This window comes from Ascidiella aspersa, chromosome 1 (genome assembly GCF_963924565.1).
Source record: "Ascidiella aspersa chromosome 1, kaAscAspe10.2, whole genome shotgun sequence".
In the NCBI taxonomy this organism is placed as follows: domain Eukaryota; kingdom Metazoa; phylum Chordata; class Ascidiacea; order Phlebobranchia; family Ascidiidae; genus Ascidiella; species Ascidiella aspersa.
The window spans coordinates 39459751-39471642 of NC_139447.1; the positions used below are offsets into that span (position 1 = coordinate 39459751).

Sequence of the window (11892 nt, forward strand, 5' to 3'; positions counted from 1 at the left end):
CTGGCTCATTTTTTTATAATGTCGTGATTTCGTTGGTTGTTTTCATGTTGTAATTAGATTCAACTAAAAAATACATTTAGGTAACGACGCCAAAAAGCTTAAAAACCATTGTCTAAAAGTGACGCACACACGATACGAAAATAACAATGATTTTAAAGTTTTAATTTCTATAATCTAAGTCATGTTTATCAGGTGGTTAAATCATGTATTTTCAGAATAACTTTTGATGACAGGTTTTTATTACACAAGTTTATTCTTGCTTTTACATAATATTGTGGTCTTACAACGTGTTTAATGATTCAAAACAAAATTTTTTCGTGCTTGCTCATTTTTTATTGGTAGACAACGTACGTTTTTGTTTCATTTATTTGTGAACAGTTTACACCAAACAAATATAAAAGTACAAAATGTATGAGCATTCGGCCAGCGAACGCTGCCTGTAAAACTTATAATCTGATTTTTTGAACATTGTTGCAACATTCAGCTTTAAAAAAGACAACATCAAGACAGCACAACAGTTTACATCGAATATTCAGGCACTTTTCATCATTTTAAATCCAGTTATTAAGTTTTCTTACAAATCTTACAAGCTGTTGTGTAAATATGTGGATGTAACAAAACCATAAAAATACAAAATTAAACAAATGCGTATAACAGTTTACAGATCAAATAGAAAAATTACGTGAAAGGGGTTTAAAGGTTACATTTAAAAAAAATTAAAAAATAACAAACACAGCAGTGTACTGATGTTGGAACATATAGGAACGAGGTGGTCTTATTTTTTGTTTTTTTATTGTAACTTGATACGACAAGCCGAAAAATTATCTACGGCCTATTTTTAAAAGCAATTTCACAGCTTTATAAGAATTAAAGCACGCAAACTAATTGCCAAAAGTATTATTACTGGATTTGGGGCCGATAATCGTCCTATACATGTGTGGGTTGTTTTAGATTTTCTAAATTTCTGCAAATGTAAGAAAATTTTACGAGGTAACTATAAGTTCGTTAACCCGAAATCAAAATTTGCTAAATACTTTCTTAACCATGACTTTCCTTGTTTTTAATTTTACATCTTTCGGTAATTGGAGTATTGAAAAGCATTAAATGGGAAAAAGTAATGCACATATTGTTACGGTGTCTATAGTATCTTACTGGTAAATACCCTAAGTAAAGAGCTAACATGTGTATACTTACTTTTTTATATTGGCAGTTGAACAAAATAGTAATATAATAGGAAGCAGAACAAACGTATATATTGAATAAAAAAACAAAAAGTTTATGTCTCCTATAAAGCAGTGTTTTCCAACCTGTGGCTCACGGCCAAATACTTCGTCGTCGTTTGGTTTGGGTCACCGATTTGCGGGAGCTATCAGGTATGGCCATTAAAAAATACGAAAAAAGAGTAAAACATCTCTAATCAGTACATTCCCACATGACTGATAGCAGGTACAGTTTGTTCAAATGCTGTTTTGTAAGGCCGAGCACAAGAACCTCTCTGGAGGTAGGAGAATGGCTGGTAGCCTTGTGTGAATGCCTGCTGGTATTCCGGGACGTATGACGACTGCTGTCTCAGTTGTAGGTGCGAAGGAAAGCTAAGGTTTGAGCCCACCACGCATTCTGCGCTGTAGTAGCTCGCCGCGCCACCTAGCGTACTGTGGAAGTAGTCGTTGTACCCGCTGGAGGGCGTGGTTGCGGCGAACCACTGGCTGTTGGAATCGCTGACCATTGGCTGGAAGTTGATTTGGTGGAGAGCTTCAGAGTACGTTGGGAGTCCGGTGCTAGCCTGTGACAGGTAGAGAATTTTTTAATAAAGTTTGACTTTCAAATGTTTAGGTCAAACGCTGCCAACGGCAACTTTATAACCTAAGTGTCTCATAAATGTTCGAAAATAACATTTGTTTCCACGTAATTGACAAAATATAGCTTGTTGTGTATGAATTAATATACAACTTGTCGTCCTGAACACTGCCATTACTATCCTGGTACCGAACGAGAATCAACGCAACAGCCTATTAGGATCTATAGCTATGGCATACGATTGAACATATTTAAAGGACCCAGAGTTTTTGGATTTAATGAGACCAGTCTTGTGACGGATCGCCTAAATATATTATTTAAATGAAATAATACCGCAATTTCGATTTTTTTACAATATTTTGTGCATTTTTAAATAAATTTTAGTACGACGCTGTAAGCTGAAAACTCATTTAGAAAATTTCTCTGTTATCATAACATAGCACTTGGTTATATTTAAAACATTAAGCTTTCGCATGTAAATGTATCCCACCTGTGTGTAAGTGTATCCGTATCTCTCCGTACTGTTGGTGACTTGTATGGCTTGCGCCAATCCATGGAAATCAAACTTGTAGGCGTAACGCTTGCCGTGCACCTTCGTCATTATGTTCTTGTCGTAGTAATACCTGGAAAAATAAGGTTACAGTTTTAATTAGGATGTTTGAAACAAATATTCTGCATTAATAAACGCTAAAGTGAGTCTGACTAAAGCAATAATTTCAAAGGTTCTGGTCCCCATTATGAAAGGGGTAGGGCAATTATCGGTCAAAAGCCGAAACAAAATGTACAGGAACATTTAAGTGAGAGAGTAAAGAGAGTGTCTACTATAGTTAACTTCTAAATCAGCAATTGTTGTTGATTTGTTGTAGATAGTGATTTACCTGAGAGCGCGACTGAGTTTGTAGATTAAATTATTTTGGTGTCTGCAAAGTAGAGCATTTACCTGAGAGCGATTATAGAAAGTGTAGAGAGTGTTCACTCAAATTAACTTCTAAATCATCAATCGCTGTTGATTTGGTGTATTTACCTGAGAGCGCGGCTGAGTTTGTCGTAGTTCATGTTGGGCTTGCTCTTTCGCTCCCCCCAGCGGCGGGCCACTTCGTCGGGGTCGACCATTTTGAACTCTCCCCCTGTTCCCTCCCAAGTGATGCAGCTAGAGTTAACAGAATCGCTCAAAAGCTCGAGCAGGAATTGCCACAGCTGGATTTGACCACCGCCTTAAAACAAAACGACTGAATAACTATTTTTTATAGGCTCACCTTTGTGTTAATATATATTACGTTGTGGTAATATAAAACAAAAAAAGCAATTTAGCATCCATACAAAAAAAATGAATGTGATTAATTAAATTGTAATAAATTTAAATGATTAGACTTTTTTAAACTAATATAACAGCTTTTCCCCAGATAAAAGTTAATCAATTTTTAATCGATCTATCTTTTACGTTTTGATATGCGATACGCTGTGTTAAACCCAAATAAAGTAATTTAGCTGCTACACAACCAAAACAAGTGAAATTAAATGAATTGTTTTTACTTATAATTATTACAGTTAGATTTTTCCCTAAGATAAAAAATTAATCAAATTTATTATTTTTGTTCCGATTTATTTTTTAATTTTAAAATATATTAAGTTGTGTGAATTAAATCAATGAAAGTAAATTGGCTTTCTCACAATTAAAATGAATTAAATACATTTTTATCTTTCCCCCTAAGATAAAAGAGTAGAAAATTGCTGTTTTGGTTTAGAGATTGCTTAATGAACCGTAACTTCTCGAATATTCGAACACAATATAAAGGTTTCTATTTATTTAACAAAGTAATGATTTATTAAACAAGTAAAATACCTTGCTTACTAAGCTTGCTACACAGTGGACCAAGAATGCTGTAGGTGTCTGTAAAAAAGAAATATAAAGGTATAATTACAACAGTTCAATGATAAAATTGATTAACATTAAATTATAGCAAAAAAATGGGCGCTCTTTCACTATTGTTCGTGAAAAGTTATGCAAAAAAAAATAATAATAATACCGCATACCACAACGCATATTGTTTGGGTGAGGGTGGGTCAAGTAATATTACGTTTATTATTAATAATAACTTGACCCAACCTCAACCAAACGCTAACCCGCACCCTAACCCAAACAATATGTGTTGTGGTATGCGGCAATTGAAGAAAATTTTTTTTTTTATTAATTTTTACGTACAATAGTGAAAGAGCGCCAAAAAATGGCGCTGAGCTAGAATGCTACAACGCGTTCAAGTAAAATCAACGCATACTATTTGGGTTACGTTGCGAGTTTGAGTTCGGGTGATTCAAGTAAATATTATATTTATCTCAGTTTGCGATATTAATTTTGGCGACTGGTCTCGTTAGTGTACCTAAAAAGTGGCAGGATTCTAGACCAGCGCCAAACATTTTGCAAGATTATGTTTCGTTGAAGCTAAAAGTTAAGCAATACTTGTTTTTGTAAAGGACAAAGAGTAACTTAGAATAGCAAAACAGCAGTTGGTTAAAAAAGAGCAACAACGGATTTTAAGTATACTGTTTTAACTTTAACAGCACTAATTAGTTGTTACATGTTGATTGTTTTGTAACACACAATGCGTTTCAGGCAATTTCGCTTTGCCAGTCTTTCATTTGGCTTTAAGCAACTTAACTTCAGGAGAATCCTGTGTTGTGGCGAGACTGCCCAATTGCAGCCATTGTAAGGCAAGAACCAAACAGTACGTAAAATGGTCTTTTTGATGTTATTTTTTTTGTTGTTGTTTTATAGCTTTCTAGTTGTTGAATACTTTGTTAGTGAGATTTAAAAGTGAACTTAGACATTTTTTTGTATTTTTACTATAAACTAAACCAGCGTAATTGTACAGTCCGCAACGAATGCCTATAAAGCTGTAGGGCCTAACACAGCTGAAAAACGTATTCTGGATGTGGATTATTTTGTTAATTGCCTGATACCATCACGAACGTTACACATTTCTAGCGTAAAACGTGCGCACCGCCAAAAAATACTTTTCTTGTCGCATTATTATTTAAACGGATGGTCAATGAACTAAATTTATAAGAATCCTAAACAGGCTTTGAATTTCTACCAAAATGGACCACTGTCATATTTTTTTTAATAAAATGTAGTTACTAATTGTTATATTTATGTCAGAGGTGCAACATGTTTGTGTGTTTGCAAACCGGGCGCAGGTCTACAATCCTACCACATTCACATTTATTTTGACAGTAACAAAAACGAGTTGTCAAATTTGAAATTTCAAAAAAGGCACAAGTAGCCTATATAAGAACACATAAAATAATAATACTTGACCCACCCAAACCCAAATGCTAACTCTCATCCTAACCCAAATATTGTTAGCAATATAAACCCGCGGACGAAAATGTAATAGGTTGCTAGACAAGCGTAAACCTGCGGACGAAAAACCGTAGTATCGTTTATAAGTGTGGTAATTTTATTATCTTTACAGCGCTCTGGTAGACTATTTAATGCAATTTTCAGTATGTGATAAAATGTAAACTCCAGATACGCCAAGGGTATTGACCATATTCTGCCACAGCTTAAATCTAACCTTCGACGTTTGGTGACAAACTCTCTTCAACTTTTGATCGCGAATCGTCGCTTTTCTTCAAGGAGCATTTCTGGAAACTTCCTGTGGATTAATATGGGTAAGCTTTGAATATAACATCTTGTATTTGTAAGTTGCAATCCGTTAATGATAGTTGACTTTTTTTTATCTAACAATGAAGACCTTTCCCCTACCTTAAAACAAAGCCTTGATGTTGCAAAAAAAAACAGTTAAAAAAATAATAATAATTTACCGTTTATAGATTTTGATTGTCCGTTAACAGTTAACATTGTTTCTTTCCTAAGCATTTTCGCCATCAACGAAAACATCGCGCGGTTTTATTGTAGGCCTCATTATGGGACAATTTTTTCTGTCCTAGATCGTACGATTCCCTTGGTCTAAGCAAGGTTACTTGGTTTAGACGCCTCGTTATGACGTAAATTGTGATGTCATCTTGCAATATTTTTATTCGTTCTGGTAAGAAAATTATTCTGCTTTAGATCCGTGTTCTACACCAGGTAATTTTTTTGGTTATAGAAGGATGGCGAAGTAAATAAACACCGAAAAATTTCGTATTGCATTGCTATATTGCTATACCTTTTCTCAGGAACTTAAGATGATTCCAAAAAACCTCAACGTTGTCATTTTCAGCCAGTAACTTCTTGAACTCCTTATAAGTTATTTTGCAGAGTTTTGCGCCATCAACGCCCGAAAAAGCGTCGAAATCGTCCAAGTTAAGTTGGTATTCTTTGGAAACCCAAGTCAGCCATTTATGAACGTGCTCACATTTCCAAGTTTTGAGGTCTAAAAGTAGGTAAAAATCTTTTAATTTTACTTATATTTTTTAATATTTTATTTGTAACGAATAGCACTTAGCCTATGTCAGAAAATTGACTGTATTGTTACGTATTTCCAGACAAAAATTTGTTTTACTGAATACCGCCCCCAAAAAACAGGTTTCGAAAAACAAAATAAATTAGAAAAAATAGAGCGAAATCCTATTCAAACTCGGTAAAGAAAACACTCACAGAGAGCCAGATATTTAAATTAAAAATGGCAAATTTAAGGAGGTTTTAACTTGCCTTATTTTCCAAATGATTTGTGTATACATACAGTAGAGGTGTTAGTGAATATTAAATAAACAATTGCTTCAGAGAAGTTGTTTAAAAGGTTGAAATTTGGGTGATATGATCGTTTTATTTGCTCGTACTCTCATTTAAAACTTTGTGGGTTTGATTTAAAAATGTTAGATTAATTTCTAACATTAGATCAGGGGTTCTTAAACTTTTTTCACCGCGGACCCCCCAAATTTGTTTTTGCCACGGTAAGCAAGAAATTTAATAAAAATGACCTTATGAATTGACGTCGCAATACAAATAGACTGAAGAAATCCGCAGTTTTCGGTCCACAAAATGTGAAAAGGAGAATAGAAATAAAGACATTCAGTGCAAACACGTTTTATTTTTAATTAAACTCTTTCCTTAGAAAAATAGATTACTTCCTAAATATATACCAATATTTTAATTAGTCCTTCATGGACTCCCTAAAACTAGTTCACGGACCCCTAAGGGGTTCATGGACCCCAGTTTAAGAACCCCTGCATTAGATGAAAACTAGAAAACGGTCCATGTTTTTGTCGAGGCCTTATTACTTTTCAATATTTTTCGGCGTGTTCTGCAATATTCTAGCGAACTAAAAACGTTTGCTAGCTTTTTACAGAACTTAAATCTCGTCAAAAAGTACAGGTTGAATATTTGCGAAAATACCCGAACTAAAAATCATCTCACCTGCCGGAACATAGACCTGACTATCCCTCATACAAGACACAACGTCATGTGGGCTCACGGGGTTGCTGCTTGGGGAAATAACCGGGTTCCTGCTTGGGGAAATAACCGGGTTCCTGTTTGGGGTAATAACCTGGTTCCTACTCGGGGTATTCACCATGTGGGGGCAGTTATTTGGGGTAAGAGGTGAACTTTTTACGCCGCCTTGTGGGTCAAAGTTTCTGGGGGTTGTTGTGCAAGGAGTTATGTTCTCGAAGTTGCTTTGAGGAGAGGTGTTTGTAGCCACCTCTGTGTGTCTGTATGTCGGGGTGCTTTCCCCGCTCTGCTCCAGGCACGAGTGCGACCTCTTGCGGCTAAAGTCGAGGGGCGAAGATCCCCTGAAAATTTATAAAGAGATTTTTCGTTGTGGAGACAAAATACAGCTAATAAGAAGTTTGAGTTTTTAGTAATATATTAAAAATACGTATTACAGCATATTACACACCTAATACACACACCTAATATAATTACCCAGCACCAAATTACATGGCGCCCTATTCCCAGTAGAACCAGAAGTTTTAAGTTGTAACATTTTGAGCTAATCGCTTCAGCAATTGCCAAAAAACGTAGCCAAAAACACTTTAGTGACAAGTTGGGCAAAATTAAGACGGAAACCTGTATGGTTAACGCTTGTTGGCAAGGTTAAGTGTGCCGATAAGTCAGGCGCGACCCACAGCGATGGTAGAAGGAGCGTATCCAGGGGGGTACGCGCTCACGTTCACCCCATAAAGGTATTTTTTGCCTATTCTTACCTCATAAATGCAAACATTTTTCGCGCTTCGCGTTTGAATCATGTCTTAACAATTGTAATTAAATCGTTTTCACCCAAAGGCGTGCGTTCCATCACATCATCGAAAATGAAGGTTTTTGTCAAACGTTTTTTAACAATTATATTCTTTAGACATTCTCTCAAAAATTACGTTTTTACGTAATTTTGTGACGTCACGTTACCGCGTAAATTTGTGACGTCATCTCTGATTTTATGAATAGTCGTTTCGCATCTAAAGGAAAAGTGTGAAAAATCCCGTGGTTACGGAAAGGTTCAACCCCTAGATTACGGGGGTTTGGAAGACAGCTGCTTAGGAGAAATACCGATAACCCACCTGGAATGTCAAGTTTGCCCCCACCCCTCAACACCAGACCCTTATTGTGGGACTCTGTCACCCTAACTTTCAAAGCTTGTTGACATTTCCTACTGTACTTGTTACGGACTCTCTTTGTAAGTCGTCGGTGACTGGAAGTTTATCCTTGTTTTAGCGCAACTTTTATCAAGTCTAAGCATATTTGGAATATCTCTGCTCATTTTCTACGTTCTACGTGATTCATAAATAGGCGCCTCTGGAAATGAAGCTAACATTTACAATTAGCTTTCACGGTTGTTTGGTTTTGAAAAAAAAACATATTTTTGAAAAAGTGTAATAGTGCATATTAACCAAGAAAAACATGTTTCTAAAAAATTGTGCTAAAGCTATCTTTTTACAATACATGCCCGTACTATCATGTCAAATTCGATTTCGGTAAAAGGTTATAAATTTTACCGTTAAAGTGTGGTATGGTTTAATATTTTGGGTAGATATTGTCACCATTAGCAATATCATGTGCCATAGTTTTGTTTGTATATAAATGCTAGGCCTAGATTTTTAAAGACAGCAATGGCTCACTATTATTCCAGTAAAAGCCGAGTCCGCTTATAACGTAGCCGCATCTGCGACAGTTTTGTGACGTCATGTTTAACGAAAAAGTTTGAGCACCCCTGTTAGAAGTAGGCGTCTATAGTTCTACCCTTAAAACCTTGACAATCTCTTTTTAAGAGCAATGTGTGCGGTATGAGCACCGTGACCTTGAGTCGCTTCAAGGTCAACCTTGTTTCGTTTGTTAATCCACGTGCACATCTGCAGGTAACATTAAGTAGTTAAGAAACCTTGTATGTAGTACAAACGTTGACCAAAAACAAAGAATGTGACCCACAGAAAACACCAAAACACAAGCTAGAGACAACTTAAGTCTTTGTGGTTAAATTCTGTGATGAAGAAGCTCATAGTTGTGTTCGGATGTTGTTCTCTAAGTGCTGTACGACAGTGTACGTGGTTGATTGTAGCGGTTTGAACGAACATTGTGATATTTACATTCCTGGTTATTTGGGTGGAATAATCTCATTATACGGTCGGAAGACTATGAGGGGGATGTAATATTTTATTACGACCTGGTATTAGTTTAATTATTACACTGTTAAACATTACAAAGATAATCCTAAGACCGGATAAAATTACAACACAGACTTTGTGACTTGCCCTACCCTTCCTAGCAGACACGGAACAGGATTTGGGAGACCACTGGCATTTATTATTTATACCAAAAGCTAACTCAAGTTCCGACCATTCATCATTCCGTAAATTAGTGTTACCCGGGATATTTCGTCCGGGCGAGTACTGATTGCTAGTCACTCGAATTTTAATTCAACACTAACCCTGCTTAGTTTTGAGCCGCCACAAAGTGATAAAAACTGCACTTAAGTTGATTAGAACTTACCCAGACATCTCAGTTGTTGAGTATACCCCATCAGGTGATATACTGGGTGCTGTGGTGTTGTAGTGAGGGTAGGTTGGGTACCACGGACTAAACTGGTTGTCAACTTTAGAACTTGGATCGTTGCTTGAATGGTTGTATGAGCACGGTATGTAGTGTTGCTGCAACGTTTCATTAAATTACTATGGAAGTAATAATTACAAGTATCGGGATGTCAAATACTTGACATTTTTTATCAGATATATTTCACAGAAAGTATCGCGATCGATCTGATACCAATGACGTCATCACCATGCTCAAACAAGCAAAATAAATCAAATTACAACGTTCATCAACAATTTTTCTTGCGTTAGTATGGCAAAATTTGCTTTTTCGTTAAAAAGTTTTATGACCAGTAAGTAGTTAACTTACAATTTTTGATAAAGTTACCTTTCTTTAGAAATAACTGCATTGGATGGTAAAGCATGGCCTAAATATCTAAACGAATTTGGTATATTTTTTGTTATTTATTTATTAAAGCATTTAAAAAATATTTAAAGCGAGAAAGTCTCGCTTGAATTGTCCACGATATATCTCTACACAAAAATTCCATGCACCTCCTACTTTAAACCAGTGTTTCTTAACCTTTTTTACTTGGGGGCGCACCTAGAGACGTATGAAAACGTGGCGGCGCACCTTGCGAGCGAAGCGAGCGCGAAATTTTTTAGGTGTATCCATATTTCTCTTAAATTGCCTGCAGTTTTTATTATATGGGTTTTATAGTTGCAACACTTAAAGGGACTTCCAGTCTTTGAGACTGAAAACGTTATTTTGTCGATTAAAGTCTTAATCCGATTAGTTTTGCACTTATTTCGTCATCTCTTTCCTTTCGCTCGCGGCGCACCTAGCAACCTTCCATGGCGCACCAGTGCGCCGCGGCGCACCGGTTGAGAAACGCTGCTTTAAACACATAAAGTCGTCCTACCTCTGAGTAGCGTCTGCTGCCACCTTGTGTTAGTTCAATCGCACGTTGTTCTTTGTGGGGGGCGGCGGTCCATTGTTGATGCTCGGGACTCCTTTGTTAGAAACAATAAGCTTGTATTAACCAGGGGTAGACCAATATATCGATTTCGGTAAAAATATCTATAAAGTGGAGTTACTTTAAAAACAAACTAAATTTTTATCAGTTTGATTTTATTTTTAAATTTAGTTGTTTAGTGTAGATTGCGGCGTTAAAATAATACTACGCGGATTTAACATAAAATTTGGTTTGCGGTCTTCAACATTATGCAAAGTTAATACGCAAAATAATACTTTTATTCAAAAACACGCATCTTGTATGTAATAAATTAAATTATTCTAAATCTCGCGTATACAAAAAATCGTTGTCAGTTCAAAATAGTAAGATCTATTGAACAGGTCACATCGCTGTATACTATTGGTCAGGGGTTATCAAACTAACCCTAAAAGGTTCACGGTTTTAGTGGGTTCATGAAGGTATAATTGAAAATAAATAATTTGAAGCATAAAAGATACACACACATACTTGAACAACTTGTAAACCATTCTTACCGCATCTCATACCCAGCATCTTTTGTGCTTCGTCGCTGCTCCAAGCCGAACCAAGTCATCTGCGGCTGAACATTCAGACCTCGGGGTCTTTCGACTTGCTCCGCGGGGTTTGGGCTTCTGTTTTCCCGCTGATTGCTTAAGCGCCTACACGGGCTTAAATAATGCGGCATTTCTCGGCTATTTTCCTCGCAATTCAGCCTTACTTGGTGTCTGTGATGCGCGTGGCAACTTGACAAGCGGGGAGTGCTGATTTAACGCTTGTATTTGTGTATTAACAGGATGAAATGCTGAATATGCCACAGATATTTACAAGCACAATTCGTTCTCGGGTACCAAATCACAATCATTTATGTGTAACATCTATTCCAAAAAAGAGCTATAAAGATGTAACCGTTTAAAAACAGATATAATTTTTAACATCAAAACGTATGTTGTGCTAAGTTTTAATGCGGAATTGGAAGTGACGCAAATAGGATATCAAACATAATGCCAAAATACGCAACCTTCTTGGAAGTTTCAACTTAAGTTTAATACATGAACACAGCGATGATTTTTATTCACAACTAGTTTAGGCATGCTCACAATGTTTTTAAGAATTATGTGCCCGAAACCGGAATTATAAT

The 11892-nt window shown here is 36.2% G+C and overlaps 1 protein-coding gene across 1 annotated transcript; it reads right to left on the minus strand.

The window, feature by feature from the left end:
* Positions 1–969: 969 nt before the first annotated feature.
* LOC146170454 (uncharacterized) lies at positions 970–11439 on the minus strand. The gene is made up of 10 exons (XM_083388707.1): positions 11270–11439; positions 10683–10773; positions 9722–9879; positions 7157–7530; positions 5967–6173; positions 5373–5453; positions 3641–3688; positions 2822–3011; positions 2288–2420; positions 970–1783 (listed from the first exon to the last, which is right to left on the minus strand). The coding sequence occupies exons 1-10, from the start codon at positions 11437–11439 to the stop codon at positions 1418–1420; spliced, it is 1818 nt and encodes a 605-aa protein (XP_083244833.1). The 3' UTR covers positions 970–1417.
* Between the last annotated feature and the right edge of the window lie 453 nt (positions 11440–11892).

What these genes read in the sequence shown, in the direction of transcription:
- LOC146170454 (XM_083388707.1), bottom strand. Translation starts at nt 11,439, where the DNA reads ATGCCGCATTATTTAAGCCCGTGTAGGCGCTTAAGCAATCAGCGGGAA. An exon ending in GCAGCAGACGCTACTCAGAG is followed by an intron (nt 9,880 to 10,682) that starts GTAGGACGACTT and finishes GAAACGTTGCAG; the next exon opens with CAACACTACATACCGTGCTC. An exon ending in TCTTAAGTTCCTGAGAAAAG is followed by an intron (nt 5,454 to 5,966) that starts GTATAGCAATAT and finishes ATTAATCCACAG; the next exon opens with GAAGTTTCCAGAAATGCTCC.